General features: G+C 36.3%; 2 protein-coding genes across 2 annotated transcripts; both read right to left on the reverse strand.

Moving 5' to 3' along the window:
• Positions 1–3,437: 3,437 nt before the first annotated feature.
• LOC145643048 (uncharacterized) lies at positions 3,438–17,656 on the reverse strand. Its single transcript, XM_081694210.1, has 2 exons — positions 17,277–17,656; positions 3,438–3,615 (listed from the first exon to the last, which is right to left on the reverse strand). Exons 1-2 carry the CDS (start codon positions 17,654–17,656, stop codon positions 3,438–3,440), a joined length of 558 nt encoding a protein of 185 aa, XP_081550336.1.
• Positions 17,657–17,679: 23 nt separating this feature from the next.
• LOC145643049 (uncharacterized) lies at positions 17,680–20,583 on the reverse strand. Its single transcript, XM_081694211.1, has 6 exons — positions 20,379–20,583; positions 19,496–20,234; positions 19,207–19,375; positions 18,714–18,983; positions 18,325–18,533; positions 17,680–18,103 (listed from the first exon to the last, which is right to left on the reverse strand). The coding sequence occupies exons 1-6, from the start codon at positions 20,581–20,583 to the stop codon at positions 17,680–17,682; spliced, it is 2,016 nt and encodes a 671-aa protein (XP_081550337.1).
• Between the last annotated feature and the right edge of the window lie 917 nt (positions 20,584–21,500).

Here is a 21,500-nt window from a genome sequence, read left to right on the forward strand (position 1 = left end):
AAAAGGGTGGTAATCTGAGCAGTTTTTTAATTTAAGGGGTGATAAATAAAATAAAAAACTGTGATTATTTTGAAAATGAAAACATTTTTTAGTGGTAATTTAAAAATTTCCCTTAAAATTAAATCAATTAAAAAAAACCACCAACACCTAGGTTTCAACAACCACCATCCCCACCACCACCAAAACCCTGACCCTAGAACCACAACCCCACCCAGATCCAAAACCACTGTCGGCCAGAAACCACCGCGCCGACCGCCATCCCACCCTAGCCAAGCTAACCCAACCCCAAAATCCCAAAGGTGGGATTATACACCCCTTTCGAAAAATCGAAATCCTCCAAACCCGGCTTATAAAAATGATTAAATGCATTAGATTTATGAAAATGATCGTAAAGCTCTAATTAGACCCTGAATCCATAACATTCAATTGAATTTAAAGCAAATAACAAACAATAAAAACCCAAAATTGAAAAAAAAAATGAAAAAGAAAGTGCAAGGTGAAATAAATTGCTTGTTCTCGCATTTAATCAATACCCACTTTAGAATTTTGTTTTGCAAGAGGGATTTGTTGGTCTTTGGCTTATCTTCTTCTATGGCCTTGCTTTTCCAACAAAAGCTAAGAAGAGAGAGAAAGTTTACCAGAGAGAAAAGGTGGAAATGGGGAATACAAGCACAGAGAGAGAGGCGAAGATTTGGGAATGACGAAGAACAAAAATTATGGTTTGCGATTTCGTCGGTGAGGGAGGGGGTTGGTGGTTGAGAGCCTCGGGGGAGAGGTCGGTCGCGACGTTAGTGCCAGCGTTGCGGTTGGGGATGGGTATCTTGGGGATCGGGCTTAGGTGGCAATGACAGTTGTTTTTTAATATTTTTTTGTAATTTTCTCTATTAAAAAAAATCTAACTTTTTAAAAATTTAGTGTTTTTTTTTTTTTTTTTTTTTTTACCAATCACAGGCCACCATGTGTTAGGTAACTTGTTATAACAGGTTACATGACCAGTTGGGAACATGGCCAATATTACTATTATTCGCATTCTGGCTGGGGTAATTACGATGTCCTTTGTACGTGGTGCATCAGCTAATTTAATAACCTAAAATGATCACTACTAGAAAACACCTCATTTCCGATGGAAAAATTCCGTCGGAAACACCTCAAAATCCGTCGAAAAAACACCTTTCCGACGGAATTCCGTCGGAAACGGTTGTCGGAAAAGGGTTCGTAGTAAATAGGGTATTTTGACGAAAATTCCGTCGGAAACACTTTTCCGACGGAATTCTTTCGTTTCCGACAGAATTCTTTCGTCAGAAAGGATCATCCGGCATCGGAAAATCCGTTGGAGAACTCCGACAGATGCAATTCCGTCGGAGATTTTCGACGGAAATTCTGTCGGAAAATTCATTTATGAAATTAAAAAAAATACATCGCGCCACCACCGGCACGGCGTATCACCACCTCCATTCGCGTTTCACCACCCTATCCAACCCTAAACCCACCTAAGCCTAGAACTTAACTATCCTTACATGGCCTGAACCACCCCACCACCCACAACCACCAGATCTACCACCCCACCTACAACCACCAGATCTACCACCAAACTCGAAAAAATTAACAAAAAATAAAGAAAAAAAAAATTAAAATGAAAACTTGAAACCCAAAAAAACAAAATTGAAAACAGAACAAAAAAATGAAAAAAAAAAAAAAAGAATAAAAATTAACAAAAACTGAAAACAGACCACCGCCACCACCCACCTAAAACCACCGCCGAAACCCAATATTAGACAACCACCAAAACCCGAAAAAATTAACAAAAAAAAAAATTAAAATCCCAACACCCTAAACCCGAACTCCAACAGCCACCATAACCAAATATATTCGATCTAGTAAACTTAAACCCGAAAAAAAAATGAAAACAGAACAAAAAAATTTGAAATTCAAACCAAAAACCTTACCACAACAATTCAAAGTCTTGAAATGGGTTATATAAGGCCAAATTCGACCATGAAAACGCTAGATCTAGCGTTTCCATGGTCGAACTTGACCTTAGCACCATAAATTAGATATGAAAAAAAAACGTCGGGAGATTGGTCGGAAAATAAATTGGGGTTGCTTTGTGGGCTAGCTTGGCCGGAATTCAACATCAAAAGGACAAAGAGGAGAGGGAGTACGTAACAAAGGATTGATGAGGGAGATCGACTGAAGAGAGCGAAGGAGAGGAGTGAGAGAGGAGAGATAAAGAGAAGAGAGAGAAATGGGAGATGAAACGGCGGAAGGGGTGAAATGAGGGGTAAAGGGTTAGGGTTAGATAGTTATACAAAGTTTTCTTTTTTTAAAATAAATTTAATCAGATGCCTTTTGCGACGGAAATTTCCGTCAGAAATTTCCGACGGATTTAAATCCGTCGGAAATTATTTTATTTCTGACGGATTTTCCGTCGAATAATACTTTCCTACCAAAATTCCGTCAGAACTGTTTGAAATCCGTCGAAAATTTCCGACGGAATAAAATTCGGTCGGGAATTTGCGACGGAAAAAAATTCCGTCGGAAATTCTGCAATTTGCAAAGGATTTTCGTGTCCGTCGGAAATCGGCCTATTTCTTGTAGTGGATGAGCATAAGACAATTCATTTCATTGTCTTAGTTGAAGAACAAAACACTTACAAATTACAAACTTTAAGCATCATATTAGTTGACTGTTGATAGAAGAAGTGTACATTAACACCCCCCATAATTATAGAAGAATCAATCAACCCTCGATCATATATGCATGCATCTAACAAAATTTTCATGTAAAACAATGTAATGTATTATACTTTCTAGGAATTAAACATCTTAAACTTTGAATCAATAGTACAATAATAACAAGAACAAACATTCAGGCTTGATCATGTTGTTCATTTTCGTTGTTCAGAAGCTGCTACTACTCCTGATGTTGTTGTGGTTGTTGTTATTGCTGCTGTTGATGTTGTTGTTGTTGAGATAATTAATTTGGGCTAAAACATTTTGCCATTTATGGTGAGTCCAATTCAGGTCGGTAAAGATGTGACCATCATAATGTTCAAAGACAGTCTTGCTAACAAGCCAACAATCGGCAGGTGACATTAGCACTATTACTACCCATCCGCCTGCCTACGGTAGGGGCCTTGGTCGGCATGAATCTGCCAAATTTGATACCATACCAGCGAATTTGAATCAACTTCCCTGATTCATTGGAACTACAAGAGTCAAGATTCCGAAAATAACTTGATGATTCTCATTAAACATATGTATCATAACTCTCTCTGCAAAATTTTCATTGTCATGTCTCCAACATTTCCATTCCAAACATTATTCGGTTGGTCTAGTGCACCATTATTGTTATTACCCGCGTTACCATTACCAGTAGCAATTACACGGAATCAATTAATTTGGGCATGAACTTGTGCCATTCGTGCTAAGGCCAAATCAAGTCAGTAAAGTTCTGATCACCATCAATACTCCGAAGAAAGTCCTACTTCCAGGCCAACAATTAGCAAGTGGCGTTGGTACTATCGTCGCCGCCGCTCCAACTAGCTTCTCATCATTAGCAAGGCCGACATCAGTCAACCAATAAAGATACACCAAGTAAGCAAATTCGAACCAACTGTCAAAATCGTTTTCAACTGTAATGGTGTTGCAAAACAATGTTGGCGTCGGTTGCTCAGATAACATTTTTGAGTCATTCTTTCGACTAAATGCTTTTGTTTGCCATTTCCAAAGGGTTCGTGAGATTATAAGCTAAAAAAATTAAAGTCCAATTTTCCGTGTCGGATACACGTTACTACGACCCAAAATGTGTTTTTGGCCTAACTTTTAGCTCAGGTAATATTTTTTAGTCATTCTTTCGGGTAAATGCGTTTTTAAAGCGTTCGTTAGGTCAAAAGCTTATAAAATTTTAGTCCGATTAATCACATCGGTTAAACGTTGCTCTTGACCTAAAACGTGTTTTAGTCTAAGTCCTAGCCCGGATAATGTTTTTTAGTTATTCTTTCGCAAAAATGTGTTTTTTTTTTTACCATTTCTAACGGGTTTATGATTTTAGAAGGTGAAAAAAATTGAAGTCCAAGTTTTCACGCTAATTACACGTTGCTCTTGTCCTAAAACGTGTTTTTGACCTAACTCTTATCTCCGATAACTTTATTGAGTCATTATTTTTCCTAAATGCATTTTTTTTACTATTTTTAAAGGGTTTGTTAGGTTTGAAGCTTAAAACATTGAAGTCCGACTTTTCGCGTCAGTTACACGCTGTTGTGGTCCCAAAACATGTTTCGATCCTAACTCCTAGCTCGGATAACATTTTGAGTCATTCTTTCACTTAATACTTTTTTTTTTTTTTTTTTTTTTTTTTTTTTTTTTTTTTTTACCATTTTTAAAGGCATCGTGAGTTCAGAAGCTAAAAACATTGAAGACCAATTTTTCGCGCCAGTTACACATTGTGTAGAACCTTGTATTTTCGAACCATAATTTTGTGTGTGTTTCAACCCATAAAACTTAATTTCTAATTTAAATGCCAATTTCAAAATTGAAATGTTAATTTAATTATTAAAATTGTTATTTAATATAAGGGTCATCTCAAATTATTGAAACCTTATTATAATGTTTTTAACGAAATGATTGAAAATTATCTTTTAAAAGATTTTATATTTAAGTTTTAATCATTTTAACTATATTTGACTTGTCTGAATTGATATTAGCCTTAAAGGGTGATTCGTTAATGTAGGCGTTGCTCGAAGTGCGCCTTCGTTAAAGCATATTGTGAATATGCTTGGCACTCATAGGAAGTGGGAATTGATATAATACGATTAGGGACAAGGAAAGTAGGGAGCCTCCAACAAGTTTTTAAGGAACTTGTAAACCGTTCCCAGATCATAAAAGGCAACCACGAATAAGGGACAACGAAGGCAACAACGATTGACTCGTGAAGGTTACACCCCATTCATAATCCATGAGATTACTAACTCCATATGGTTCGGAACCACGAAAGGAGGATCGGGGATGCATGATGGTCCGAAGTGAGTCATGGAGTCACATTCGCCCGTATTGGCCTCTATTCGATTCTTATAGTGAAAAGTGATTCCTACGATCTCAAAGGCATGCAAACAAAATATTCAATTTGCTCCAAACTATTATTATGCTAAATTGGTTTAATACTAATGCAACATATAATTCTAAAATATTTGTGATCACTTGATTAAACAACAAGATTAAAAAGGAACCTACACCGGTTGTCCAAATTATCTTTTTAGGCGTGATTTTCAATTACATATTCCCTTTAAACATGCAATATGGTGATCAATAAAAAATATAATAGAATTATCATTAAAATTGGAAGCAATTAAACAATAATAGCGTTAGTCAAATCAAATAAAAAATAACCTAATCATGATACTAGCAATATTAAAACAAAATAAGAGTAATTAAATTAATTAATTACTCACATTCTGCGCGTTCCTTTAAATTGCTACATCATGAATAAACTGTTAGTAACTTCAATAAAAAATATAAAGAAAATAGAAATTAGATTAAATTAAATAGAAAGTAGAGTTAATTTGGTCCAAACCCTCGGTTATGTGTACATTTCACGCCTTGGTTTAAGGACGGAACCTCGGGTTAAGTATGGACTCCTTAAAGTGCTTAAGGGAAGAATGGTGTAATTAGGAATATAGGTTTAAGGCTTAGAATATGGGAGAGAGAATATAATAATTTTTGGTGTAAAAGAGAAGAAGAGAGAATGATTTGATCCCCGAACTGCAGAAATGAGGGTCTTATTTATAGGGAAATTGAGTAGAGGGAACACACAGAACCCTAAAAAGATAAAATACCTAAAAATAACACCGCGAGACGGCAGAGAACACCGTGACACGGTGGGCACCGTCAGACGAGGGAAGGCACCGTCAGACGGGAGAAAATCCCGTGAAACGGGAGAAAACTGAGTGACGCGGGAAATAATTAGGTTACGGGAAGTGAAAGCGCGTTTAGGGATTACGCGGAGAAAACACGGAGCAATCCTGTGTCACGGGATGTGCACCGTGACACGGGAAGACATGTCGTGACACGGTGGAGTTTTTGCGTCCAGATTCTTAAGCGTGTGGGAAAAAAACACGGAAAAGACACGGGAAAGCACCGTGACACGATGAAAAATCCCGTGTCACGGTACCATACCCCGTGCCACGTCGTCATCTCCCGTGACGCGGGGAATTTTCGCATGAAAAGTACGCGGAAATAAGCACGAGAATTTCCGTGTCACGACACCAGGCTCCGTGACACGTTGAGAATTCCCGTTTCACGGTGCCAGGCCCCGTGCCACGTCACTTTGCCCCGTGACACGGTGGTTTTGATGCTTGCGCAACGATTCTAGTGTTTACGTGTTTTTATAATTGCGATAATTTTTTATCCGTAACTCGGAATAAGGCATATAATATATAACTGGAAAGCTTATCAAGTATAATTTCCAAACCGATTTTAATCAGGTCAAAATAATTTGTATATTTTAAGATATGGTCGTTTTAGTGGAAGGGTGTCGGTTTTGGGCCGAGTTTAGTGTTTTGCTCATATCTTTTTCGTTATAGCTCGGAATTGGGCTTATGATATATGGTTGAAAAGCTTATTTTAAGTCATATTCAACCAAATAATAATTGGATCAAAATAATTAGACCCAAAAATCAGTTTATCTCGGTTTTGCGATGTGGACACGAAAAGTGGATAGCAAGCTATGGTTTAGGGAAATGAGCTAGGAAATGGATTAGTTCATGAAATATATTGGATAGAACATGGATTTAAGAACTCCAAATAATAAATACTCAACCCAACCAATAATGGCGGTGAAAAGTGTTCATCATCGGGTTTGGTTTTGGGGAGATAATTTTAGGTGTCTACAGTTAAGCTTAAGCATCAATTATTAAGTGTTACTAAAATTATATGTAAGTTTAATATTATATTCAACCAATTGGGATTGATACGGGTCATCATGTGTGATTCCTTGACTGAATTACCAATCTAATAGGTGTAAAATGACTTTAGAGTTTTAATAAAGACGTTTTACGTTCAATATTGATAAATAAAGTTGTATTGGGGGATTTCGTCAACTCGTTTATCAAATTGGCATTGTTTATAGAAAATTTTGTCAACAATTACCAATTAAAGCATGTGTTTTGAAAACAACTAACTATTATTATTTTTTTAAAAAGAACTACCACTAAAATGTAAAAAAGTGTAAGTAGCACTACCACTCTAATAATTTTTGGCTAAAATTTTCTGTATTTGGGTAATTTAGTCAATTTAGATGGTGATTTTATGAGGTAAAGGTAAAAGTGGAATCTACATGCCGAATATTCTAGATAAAATTATTAGAATGGTAGTGCTACTTAAACTTTTTACAATTTTGTGATATTTCTTTTAAAAGAAATTTTTGATAGGTTGTTGTTTTCAAAACAAGCGCTTTAATTGGTAGTTCTTGAAAAAAATTTCTTGTTTGTAAAGTATTCTTTACTTCAATTCTTATATTAATAAAACCCATTATAATATCCTATTAATTAGGTCTTTATAAAGGAATATATTATTGGTTTTTCTTCTCTACTTCTATGTCTCTTCCTGTAAATATGAATCTTATATCTATTTTTGTATCGTGAAATTATTATTATTATAGTCATTTTTATTTTAATATCAATATTGTTATCGGCATCGTTATGAATATTATGTATTTTATTATTATTATTATTATTATTATTATTATTATTATTATTATTATTATTATTATTCAATTTAAGTGCGTTTGAAACTGCATCTCGTTTTATTTCTCCTCCTTAGTTTCTTTTGAGCCAACTAGAATTAGTTTGTATTGAGATAGGAATATATTGTGATATGATATTATGAGAATAATATCATATGAGATATTATTATTGTGAAAAGATATATATGTCATATATTATGATAGATTTAGGAAGTTAAGATAATTAGGAATATTAGGGGTAGATATTCCTATTGTCTATATATATTGTAATGTGACCGAATATGATTGATGTTTCCGTTCTACACGCCCATTTTGTTGAGGCGTTCCCACACACAAAGTTTCAAATATAATCCCATTAGCAAAAAAATATTTTTTCAAGGAGTTGAAATCTGTTCCATTATAACTACGAACCACTTTGATCTCACTATCAAATTGACGTTTCACCGTACTAAAGCAACAAAATTGAGAAACATGTATTTAACCTCGGTTTTATTCCGTATTAAATACTTTCACACTCCTCTTAAAAAATCATCAACTATAGTTAAGAAATAACGAGAGCCACAAGTCGCTTGAGTCTTATAGGGTCCCCATAAATCTACGTGAATAAGTTCAAAAATACGACTAGCTTTATTATTGCTAATGGGAAAACTACTCCTATGTTGTTTTGCTCTAGGGCATACATCATAAGATTTATTTTTAGAATTTCTAGTAGAACGACTCACAACGGGAAGATGTTGCAATTTTTTTTCCGACAGATGTCCCATTCGTTGATGCCACAATTATGTCGACTGAACACCATCCACCTTCAAAGCCTTCACCTCGGGAATACCACGAAAATAATAAAGTCCATCCACACGTTCACCCGATCCAATCACCTTCCTCGTCGTTAGGTCTTGTATAACACAAATTTTGTTAGTAAATTGCAGAGTACAATTTAATTCATCACATAATTGAGTTGCAGAAATCAAGTTGCATTCAATTGGGGAACAAATAAAACATTATTAATGTTCAATCCCCCTTGTAAAATAACAGTGCCAATTTTAGATGCATTAGCACTCTTTCCATCCAAAAGGCCAACCGAACAATGTTGCACATCAGTCATATTTGTCATCAAAGTCAAGTCACTAGTTACATGATTGGATGCACCGGTGTCAACGATCCAACCTAGGTGATCCTTACCCTGTAATTTTGGTTTCATACTGCTCAAATGATCAATAAAGTTGCTGAATTTGGGTGGGAGATACACCCACAAGAGCAGCTCCATCATTGGCCGTAGCACCTCTGCCTTGCGTGGGGTTAGAGGACGACTATCCAACCGTCTTGTTGGCACGCACCTGCTGGCCAGCAGCACCTCGACCCCCTGATCGGCCTATGTATTTATTTTTCCATTGTATTTTCCCATCAATCATATTTGATCACATTACAATATATATAGACAATAGGAATATCTACCCCTAATATTCCTAATTATCTTAACTTCCTATATCTATCATAATATATGACATATATATCTTTTCACAATAATAATATCTCATATGATATTATTCTCATAATATCATATCACAATATATTCCTATCTCAATACCCTCCCTCAAGTCAGAGGTATAGATCTCGAACGTCCGACTTGGACAATAAAATAAAATATGCATCATGTCATCATCAACCCGCAATATGTAATCAGATCATCCGCCTTCGAACAATCACAAAAACAATCCTCTTGAACTTGAATATGATCATACCACGTTCTTCATCTTCATTAAAACCATCAAATTTCACTATGATAAAAGATGGTTTTAAAAAAATCAATTCCTCATAAAAAAAACAAAATTAAATTGTGAACTCTCACAATAATTCTCACACAATTATTATACGTTAATTATGAAAATTAAAATAACGTATCCTTATAAAAAAAAAATTGTGAACTCTCACATTCTCACTATATTATTGGACACAAATAATGAATAATGCGTGCAATTAATCGCTCATCTTACACGAATTCTCGTGTTTAAAATTATTTTATTCTCTCACTTGATGAGAACGCCATTCTTTTCGAACCAATCAATCAATACAACGAGAACGTCTTTCTTTTTGAACCTATTATATTTTTCTTCTCCTCTCACACAATCTCTCATGTTTAAGGTTTTTCTCATTCTCTCACACGAACTCTCGTGTTTTTCATCCTCTCCTCTCACACGAACCCTCGTGATCAAGGTTTTTTTTTCATTCTCTCCTCTCACACGAACTCTCATGTTCATCCTAGGATCTCCCTAGGCTCTTGATACCATGCTAAATATTGGAGAAAATAGTTCTATGTGTTTATTTTTCCATTGTATTTTCCCATCAATCATGTTCGGTCACATTACAATATATATAGACAATATATAGGAATATCTACTACTAATATTCCTAATTATCTTAACTTCCTAAATCTATCATAATATATGACATATATATCTTTTCACAATAATAATATCTCATATAATATCATTCTCATAATATCATATCACAATATATTCCTATCTCAATATGACAAATTAGGGAGAAATAGAATAGAATTGAATTGAATTGAATGGCTTGTTTATTATTCATCAATAGGTAGAGTATTTATACAAAACCTACAAACATAAGACATGTAACAATATTCCTAAAATATATACCATATATCCTAATGATATATTCTCTAAATAATATCTTAATATAAGATAATACTAAATATATTATTCTCATAACAATATCTATACGGAAAATATATCACATATATTTTCTGATATATCATATCTTTAACACCCTCCCGCAATCGTAACGGCAGTAACACGAACGTTGCGATTGGAAATTCTTTAATTTGTTGAAGTCGAGATGCACACTTTTGTGATGTCTAGCTCCTTCAATTTTTTTTGTTTCTTCTTTTTCAACGATGAGAACGTTCATCTTTTCGAACTCATCAGTCTTCAATCAAACAGGAACGTCATTCTTTCGAACCTGCAAATATAACAATTTTTGGTTTTTCCAAAGCAAAACCGAGCTCCAATCAAATATTGGTTTTTCCAGAGTAAACTACACTCAAATATTTAGTCTTTCAGAGTAAATCACACTCAAATCTCTTAATGGTCTTTCAGAGTAAACCACACTCAAATCTCTTATTGGTTTTTCAGAGTAAACCACACTCATATCCAAAGGAGCAAAATAATGCTCGAATCAACTCACAAACCTTGTCTCACGGCACAAGGAGAATCAAATATATCTTGTCTCATGACACAAGAGAGCCAATTTGTTTTCATAGGTCTAAGCTTAGACCCTCAATCATCTCGTCAACTCCACAAACTCACAAAAAATCTCATGATTAATTTGAGCAAGGAGCACAAACCACAAGCTAGTCTAAATAGAACAAAAGTCACGCATGATTAATTGATCAAGATTCATGCACTAAACAAGATCCTTTAATATTTGTGGGAAAAAAATAATTATAGTTGGATAATGGTTCATCCCACCGGTGGGTTTAATATTCTAACCCACCGGCAGGGGGGGATTTTGTGAACACTTTCAAGATCTAACGTGCTCTGATACCATGACAAATTAGGGAAAAGTAGAATAGAATTGAGTGACTTGTTTATTATTCATCAATAGGTAGAATATTTATACAAAACCTACGAGCATAAGATATGAAATAATATTCCTAAAAGATATACCATATATCCTAATGATATATTCTCTGAAAAATATCTTAACATAAGATAATACTAAATAAATTATTCTTATAACAATATCTATACGGAAAATATATCACATATATTTTCCGATATATCATATCTCTAACAGTTTGGGTTTAAGATTTAGTGGCATTGGCCCAAATATGGTTGGGTGAACTTGTTTCATTGCTTCTTTAAGCCCATCTTCCCAAGCCAATTGTGTATCCTTACTTAGCTCATTTGGTTCCTTAATCTAGGATTTGCAAGGAAGCCTTTTTGAACCCATTCCTCTCCTTCTCTTGCACGGATGTTAGGCTAAATTGGCTGCTCAAATTCTTGACTTAGTAACCTCCCAATTACTCAAGCAATCAAGGGTCTTAATTTCTAATTAAATTGCTGTCCAAAAACCTCTTCTTCTTCCCTCAATTGGAGCATACAAAACAGCAGGATTGGGCATGTTTTTGCTGCACTCGTGAATCAGTTTCTCCCCTCAAACCTCTCTCAAAGTTTATGTAATATCTTCAAGGTTATGGTGGCTTTTTGCTGCAAGCCTTCTTTTCGTTTTCTTTCATTAAAACACCATCAACAAACGCTATCGTGGTGGGAATTGGAGTTCTTTTGGGGCGATTTTGTGATGATCTTTTCCTCTCTTCTAACCTGAATTTTTCTTGTCTCCAATCAAGGTAACTAGTACTATCCTATTACTATAGAAATCATGGTTGGTTTAAGATAAGATTAGATACAATTAGGATTGGTTGTTTGGGTTTTCCGTTGCGGTCGAACGAACTTGTGTTTTGTTTTGCAATGTAGTTTGCTGAGAATGCCATTCTACGGATCATGTTATTTTAGATTGTTTATCATGTCTGCATGTTGTTTTGGTCATGTTCCACTATCCAAAAGTTGTTTTATATTGCAAGTTATTCTAGCCTCGTTTATTTCGGTTGGAGCATTGTTAATGTGCTTGTTTGGGGTTGAAATACTGTCTGCCCACTAACTGATTATGCGTGAGGTTTGCTTGATATTGTAGGGAAATTTCGTGGCTTGATGTCTTGATATAATTTCATGAAACATGTGTTGTTTAGATTAAAGCTATAGCTCTATGTTTCATCCTAGTCATAGTCTGATTTATTCTCACATTATATCATTGATTTGCTGCACGTATATTTATATTATCATGAGCTTGTACATTTCTAGTACTCATGTTTAGATTGTTAGTTTCATGTTAACCAATAATGTAATCATGGGTAATTTTTATTCTATTTTATCTTATCTTTATCTTATTTTTTGTTGTATACAGCGGGATAATTTTGTATGTATGTGGTAAATTATTAAAGTGATGGAATTATGAACAAGTAGCAAGGTTAATTTAAAGTTGTGAGTGTTTATAAGGTTGTAAAAAAAATGATTTTAGAATGTCAAGTAAGTTGTCGACGTCGTTGTACTTTAAAGTAGAATAACATACACTGTTTTTAGCACCGCTTCATCAAAGGTTGTGTACGGAGTGTATTGTGATATTTTGTTATAATTAGCTTCGTACCCAAATACAGACAATATTTGTGACACCTTGTTATGGTATATAAGTTATTATGTATATTTTGAAGAATTTTGAAGTTAAACACTTTTGAAGGATTTTGGTTGAATTTTGGTCTTAGAAGCAAAGGCCTACAGTATTTTAAATTGGGATTAATTATCCCTAAATGTGTTTCGATGATTTTGAAGAACAATTTTACTGTTTTATATGATTCGTAAGCGTAAGACAACCGTTGGGTTGCGAAATTTAATGGTTGGACCATGCTAACATCTTGGGCTGCGGAATTCAAGATGTAATTTCCTAGGTTAATTGTTGTCGTCCGGAATTACTCGGGCTATGGAATTCGAGAAGGAAAACTGGGAGTTTGGCCATTCTCAGACGATTGTGGAATCATCTTTAGGTTCACCCTTACAAACCTTTGGTGGGGGGTTGCGGGATTCATCGGCGTTCATATTTTATATGCTTGCCTTACTATGGATCAGTTTTCGAAAAGTTAAAATATCCTAGTTTAAAATTATTATTACTTTGAGAAGGTCTTCTTAAGTGCGCTCAAAATACCTCATAAACCCCAACTACTTTGTGCTAATGTTCCTGGCTAAATACATGTCGAAATCTTTACTTTAGGAAGTCAAGAATTTTTCTTAATTTGCTTAAAGAATATTTAAAGGAGTTAATTAATGTTTATATGAGTTTATCACATCTATTTTGGGTGCTATTTTTTTTAATTCTGTTATCTTGTGGTAATATTTATACGTTGATCAATATACGTGTTTGTCTTGTTTCTGATGAGTGACATTTATGGCGTTAAAAAAAATAAGATTTAGGTTCATTTTCTATAATTTCTTTCATTATTTTCGTATAATTTTCTTAGTTTTACTTAGTTTTCCATTTTAATAATTCATTTTGGTTCTCGATTGGTTTTTACGAGTTTTTCATATTTTTTAGATGATAATCCGTAGTTTTAGTTTAGTTTTTATTTTATTTTGTTTTCTCCCTTAGTTTTATTTGTGTTTTGTAGGTGAATAATCAAGTCAAGTTGCACATTTAAAAGGCTGCCCTCCTCGCGGGCATCACCTCGAGTGCACCGATGATAGAGATGCTCAGGAACGCAGACGAGCCGCACCAAAAACCTCTACCTCACGCACAACTCCTTTGCTTCCCCAATTCACGAGCAACAACAACAACCACCACCTTTCTCACCCCCAAAACAGCCACCAATCACACCATCATCACGCAGAAATTACAACCCCGAGCAGCCCTGCCTCACTCCAACCACCACCGCAATCAAAGCCACCCTTCGTACCACCTTCGCACCACATCTCCAGCCGTAGCTGCTGCCCCCTGTTCCAGCCGCAATAGCCACCTTTATCCCTCAACAAGCAGCCTCTAACATCAACCACCTCCAACCGCAAACACCTTCCGTAAACCGAGCTGCAGCAGCCAGCAATCACCACCGATTTCTCCACAGCAAACCACCGCAGCTAGCAGCCCGCAAACACCATCTTCTGCCAGCTCGGTGCGTGCGTGAAAACCCACTTGTGCGTGCGCACAAGTGGGTATAAGTTTGAGCCGTTGATTTTGATGGAATTGATCGAATAGCTGTGATGATTTGCGAAGCATGGGATTATATATCCCATATAAAGAGCAGCCAAAATCGAAAGATGCTGACTTCTTATTTCAACTTTGATTTCGTTTAGGATTCTTTTTAATTCTTCTTTTAATTCTTCTTTTCATTTTCTATTTCCTTTTTACTTTCATTTTCTATTCTTATTTTATTTTTATTTCTTTAACTTTTCTTTTCTCCTTTATTTTCTTTTAACCTTGTAAATATAAATATCAATTTTGGGGGTAAAATTAGGAGAACAATTTTTAGGACAATTAGAATCCAATTTTAGATCACATATTTTTAGCTTAGGTTGAGAACTTCTCTCTCTAGATATAGGTTAATTTCGGAGTAGTTTTAGACAGAGAAAGTGAGGGATTTCAATGGTTATTTGAGAGATTGAAGATTCAAGATGACAATTGTATTGAACATCTCCATTATCAAACAATGAGGATTTCTCACTCTCTCTCCTCTTTATTATTTTGTTCAATTTCATGTTTGTTTGGTTTAATTTTGATGTTTGATTCTTGATAGTGTAATTGTTCTTTATATTTTGTTGATTCTTTATTTTTTTTTAGTTGTTTGAGATGATAGAAGATGATTGTTGAGTAGTTGTTCGGCTAGGAATTGGGTGAAACTTGTATGGTTGATTGATTGTTATTAATTTGGAAATTGTGTTGATTGATTGTTGAGATTAAAGTAATTAATGAAGGATTGCATCTGTGTAATTCGATTAGGTCTTGAGAATTATGCTAGATTGCATTGTAATTGCTAATGACATGACCAATTGATTTAGGAATTGCAATTATTTATTGGATTAATTTGGATTGTGATTCTCTTAGTTTGTTATTGTAGGGAATATTTCAAGCCATCCCACACTTGAGCCCCATTGTGATCATACACTGAAACATGGTGGCGTCCAAAGGGAAGGAAGCTAGAGTAAAAGAGTCGCCAACAAGTTTTAGGAACTTGTAAACAGCTCACATGGTGAAGGTTACACCCCTTAACGATCCAGGATACCGTTAACTCCAATATGTCTGGAACCATGGCTGGAAGTTCGGGGATGAAGGTACAAATCCTACATAAAAGAGATTGAACCTTCCCTTAAAATAGGCATCTACTTTATTCTTCTCGTATTCATGTGCGCTTTCGGACTAACATGCAATCAATAGGTTTACCCTAAACCTGTTTAATCTATGTTGGTTAAATATTAATGCACAAATAAATCTATTAGTGGCAATCACTTGAATTATAATCATATTAGCCCTAAAAAAGATTATTAATTATCTTATTAAGCGTTATTAGAAGTACAATGACACCGTACTAGTTAGGGGTCTGATAGAATTAGCCAAATACACCATGTCGGTCGGCTACTCTGACGGTAGAACTCTACTTATTCCTAGATACAGAAACACCACTAGGAACAATTGAGAGAATCCTTGGATACAGAAACACCACCAAGGGGGGGTTAGAGAGATTAAGCTTAACCTAAGAACACTCAATGTGTTTAGTTATATTTCATGTCCAAAGCTTGTCGGTTTACGAGCTACAACTATGGCTATTTATAGCCTTCATTAGCAATTATTACAAGTAGTAGTAATTAATACAAAGCTAGCTAATTAAATGCAATGTTGAATTTCAACATTAGCGACATGAGGGGTATGGAGTGCCGATATGGAAGGGGCTTACAGAATTAGTTTCTAGAAGTAGCAGTTAAACCTTGTAAAACTCTCCCTGTTGTAGAAGACTCGACCTCGAGTCTTTGATCTTCCTCATCCTCGTGATATGGGGACAAATCAGCGACATTTATTGTATTCCCCTAAAAGCTCAATCTTGTATGCATTCTCCCCGACTTGTTCTAGGACCTTGAATGGATCGTCATCTCTAGGCTTGAGTTTACTATGTGTTCCTCTAGGAAACCTTTATTTCCTTAAGTGGATCCAAACAAGATCTCCTTCCTTAAATCTAGTTGGCCTATGGAACTTGTTTGCTTGTTCTTGATAGCGTCTATTTTGCCTTGTAATTTGAGCTCAAACCTTCTCATGTAACTTCTTGATCTCTCTAGCTCGTTCATCGTCATTACCGCTAAAGTGGTCCGGAGCGAGTAGTGGAATAAGATCAACTGGCGTAGTTGGATTTTTACCATAAACGATTTTGAAAGGGCTTTCACCAGTGGTTTGGCTTGGAGAACAATTCTAGGCGAACTTGGCTTGAGCTAACAACACATCCCACTGTCGGATGTTCTTGCTTACAAGACTTCTCAACATATTCCCAAGAATCCTATTAACAACTTCAGTTTGACCATCAATTTGAGGATGTGCGGCTGAGCTAAATTGCAACTGCGTTCCTAACTTGCGCCATAAGGTTCTTCAAAAGTGGCTCATGAACTTGACATCTCGATCTGAAGTGATGGTTTTTTGTATCCCATGTAGCCATATAATTTCTCGAAAATAATGATCAGCAATCTGCGTGGCATCATTAGTTTTATTGCATGGAACAAAATGAGCCATCTTCGAGAATCGATCAACAACAATCATGATAGAATCTTTATTGTGTTGGGTACGAGGAAACCCAACAACAAAATCCATACTTACAACTTCCCAAGGAGCATCAGGAACCGACAATGGTGTGTAAAGACCAGTGTTTTGACCTCGGGCTTTGGCAATATGACACGCTCGACATCGCTTGACATAATATATTGATCAATGTCACGAACCATATGTGAGGCCCATAAAAATTTTCTTCAACAATGCCCAATGTCTTATCACAACCAAAATGACAAGCAAGACCACCAGTATGACACTCATGTAATATCATCTCGCGTAGGGAACATCTTGGAAAGCACAATTGATTTCCCTTGAATAAGTATCCATTTCGTCGATGAAACTGGCGTTGAGGGCCTCCTGAACAATTCTTCCAATTTTCTCCAAAATCTTCATTATCCTCATACAAGTCTTTGAGAACCTCGAAACCAATGGCCTTGATTTGAAGAGTGGAGAGTAAGGCATGTCTTCTACTTAAGGCATCATCAACCTTGTTTTGTGTCCGGATTTGTGTTTGAGGACAAAGTGGAAGGGAGACAAGAACTCGCTCCATTTTGCATGACGACGTTGGAGTTTTTATTGGATGTGAAGATGCTTTAGTGATTCGTGATCTGAGTAGAGCACAAACTCTTTAGCCAAAAGATAATGACTCCAATGATCTAAGGCTTGTGCAATTGCATAGAACTCCTTCTCATAGGTTGAGTACTTGCGCCTTGATTCATTGAGTTTCTCACTAAAGAAAGCAATTGGTCGCCCCTCTTGGCCGAGGACTGCACCTATACAAACTCCCGAAGCATCATAATCTACCTCGAAAAGCTTATCAAAATCTGGCAAGGCAAGAATTAGTTCATGGGTGATCATAATCTTCAACTTCTCGAAGCTTTGTTTAGTTGTTGGGGTCCACACTAACTTCTTGTTTTTCAGTACTTCAGTGAGCGAGGCGGTAATAGTGCTGAAATTTTTGATGAATCGGCGGTAGAAGGATGCTTGACCATGAAAGCTGCGAACATCATGTATTGATTGAGGAACTGGCCAGGTGTTGATGCTTCAAATTTTCTAGGATCCATCTCGATCCCATTGCTAGAGATAACATATCCAAGAAATACCACTTTGTCGGTGAGGAAGTGACATTTCTTTAGATTGGCATACAACTTTTGTTCACGAAGAACTTGGAAAATTTGTTGTAGGTGATTTATATGCTCTTCAGAATTTCAACTGTACACAAGAATATCATCAAAGTAAACATCTACGAACTTGCTAATGAAAGGGCGGAATACCTGATTCATCAGTCGCATAAAGATGCTAGGAGCATTGGAAAGACCGAACGGCATGACCATCCACTCATACAATCCATCCCTGGTCTTGAAACCAGTCTTCCATTCATCTCCAGGTTGCATTCGGATTTGATAATATCCGCTTCGTAGATCAATCTTCGAGAACACAACAACATCATGTAATTGATCAAGTAGATCATCAAGGCGCGGAATGGGAAAGCAATATTTGATAGTGATCCGATTGAAGGCACGACTATCAATGCACATGCGTCACGATCCGTCTTTCTTTGGGACAAGAAGTGCTGGAACTGAGCATGGACTCACACTTTCACGTACCAATCCCTTTTGCATGAGATTGGTGACTTGTCGTTGAAGCTCTTCATCCTCTTTTGGACTCATTCGATAGGCAGCCTTGTTGGGGATGTCTGCTCCAGGAAAAGAGTCGATGCAATGTTGAATGTCACGCATTGGAGGTAAACCTTCAGGAATTTCTTCCGGCACAATGTCACTAAATTCGCGTAGTAGAGGCTGGATCTCGTCCGATATTCCTTGATCTTCTTGATTTTCCTCGAGCATGACTAGAACACAAGAAACTAACATTGGATTCTTCCAAGGCCATTGTAAACATTGATTCTTACACAACAGAGCTCTTCTCTTAGCTTGGCTTTGCTAACAAATCCCCTTTTAGAGGTGCTAAAACAATTTTGACACCATCCTTTTCAAAGGAATTAGTATTATGAAAGCCATCATGAATCGCACGACGATCATACTGCCATGGGCGACCCAAAAGTAGGTGACAAGCATCCATAGGGATGACATCACACCATACCTTATCTTGATACTTTTTCCCGATGGAGAAATCAACAAGGCATTTTTTAGAGACCTTGACATAATTCCCCTTCTTCAACCATGTGAGCTTGTAAGGATAAGGGTGATCCTTCGTTGGCAGTTTCAATTTTTCGACCATGGTGGTGGCAATCACATTCTCACAACTGCCACTACCGATGATGACATCACATATTTTTCCATGAGATGTACATCGAGTGTGGAAGATGTTGTTGCGTAACCATTCGTCTTCTTATACTAGGGCGGCATTGAGGATACGACGAATAACTAACGTATAGCCTTCGTCAGCGTGCAAAACCTCTTCATTGTTGTGATCCTCAATATCTTCAACCTGTTCTTTTTCTAACAATTCCTCTTCGACAAGAGAAATCATTCTAGAATTCGGACATTCAGAAGCAATGTGATCAAATCCTTGACATTTAAAGCATCTTCTTAGAGTAGAATTGCTGTTACCTTGCCGTTGTGGTTTGCTCGTTGCGACTGGATTCTCAACCTTCTTCGTTGATATGCTAGGGTTGGCCTTTCGTGGAAACTTTGTCGGAGTATTTCCACGGTAAGAAGCCTCCTTAGATACAATCTTAAACCCAGTTCTCTCCTTTGCTTGATGGCTTTCAACCTTCAAAGAAAGCTTGGTGACGTCGTTGAACGACCAATATTGTTGGAGTTGTACAACTTTAGAGAATTTTAGATCCAAAACGGTTATGAACCTTGCGATAGTCTTCTCTTCCGGTTCCAAATTGTCGCACTTCATTGATAAATCTTCAAACTCGGCAAAATGCTCGGCCACAGATTTGTTTCCTTGTTCCAAGTGATGAGACTTGAGAAACATATCTTGGCGATAGTGACTGGGTAAAAATTTACGCTTGAGTTCGCGTTTTTTCATTTTATCCCATGTACAGATCTTACTACAACCTTCTCGTTCACGTTGTCGTCTTAGATTCTCCCACCAAATGGATGCAGGTTTCTTGAATTTGATGGCGACTAACTTGACCTTGCGTTCGTCCGGAATGTCTATAATATTAAAGACACGTTCAATTGTATGGAGCCATTCGATAAACTAATCTTGAATTTCAAATTTGATTCCAAATTCCTTTTCTTGGTGTCGAGGACGGCACGTTCGTCGTGAACGGGATGTTTCTCCACTTGAATATTCACCCTCGGGTTGGTGAAATGGATCGAAATTTTCATTTGGGCTATCTGATTGTTCTTCGTCCGACTGATGGGAATGATTAGCAGCAGCTTCATAACGTGCTAGACGTTGTTGAAGTTTTTGGATTTCTCGTTGCATGTAAGCTATTATAGTGTCATAGACAGAGCGCTGTTGTTGATTATTTCCTCCATGACGTGCTCTTAGCGGCATTTTGTTAAGCTGAAAAATGTTTTTTTTTTTAATTTTTTTTTAATAAATACGTTAAATATATGTATTATACGTACAAGAAATTAAGACAAGATAAGGACGGTAAGAAAATATCTAATGTGAATACTAGACTTTGACTTAGGGAAAGTGGATATAATTAAAAAGGGAGTTATGAAACATTGAAACTTCCACTATTCTACTGCCACTACATATACTCATGCATTCACTCCTTTTTTTTTTAAATAATGAAATAGTACTAAAAGCCCAATAAGACTACACACTTAAGTAGTCAACTAGGAGTACACGTGAAAAACAAAAGGAAATTGTATGACATAGAAAGAGATTACCCGAGAAGTAGAGAACAGAGTATTCAAGGAACAGAGGAAAACTAGAGCAATTCTTCAATAATTGCTATAACTCAACGTTATCTTGCTATTATAAGTGAGCAGATGGTGGTGATGTGGTGGAGTTTGCGGCAGGGTAAGTGTTTTTTTTTTTTTTTTTATTTATTTATTTTTATTTACGGTGAGGTTGAGATGGATGTTAAACGACGGTGGATTTTTAATGGTGGTTGACAGTAGAGTAACGAAAGGGTAGTTTATGGTGGCGATTGGGTGATTTTAATTTTGTGGGTGGTTTTACTAAGAGCTATTACAATGACTATTGTAGCGGTGTCGGTTTCGGCAACACGACAACTTTAATGGAAGTTGGCCGAAAGGTAAGCAAAATCTGGCTCTTATACCAATTTGACACCGTACTAGTTGGGGGTCTGATAGAATTAGCCAAATACACCACGTCGGTCGGCTACTCTGACGGTACAGCTCTACTTATTCCTAGATACAGAAACACCACTAAGAACAATTGAGAGAATCCTTGGATAAGATACACCACCAAGGGGGGGTTAGAGAGATTAAGCTCAA

This window comes from Chenopodium album, chromosome 8 (genome assembly GCF_948465745.1).
Source record: "Chenopodium album chromosome 8, dcCheAlbu1.1, whole genome shotgun sequence".
In the NCBI taxonomy this organism is placed as follows: Eukaryota; Viridiplantae; Streptophyta; class Magnoliopsida; order Caryophyllales; family Amaranthaceae; genus Chenopodium; species Chenopodium album.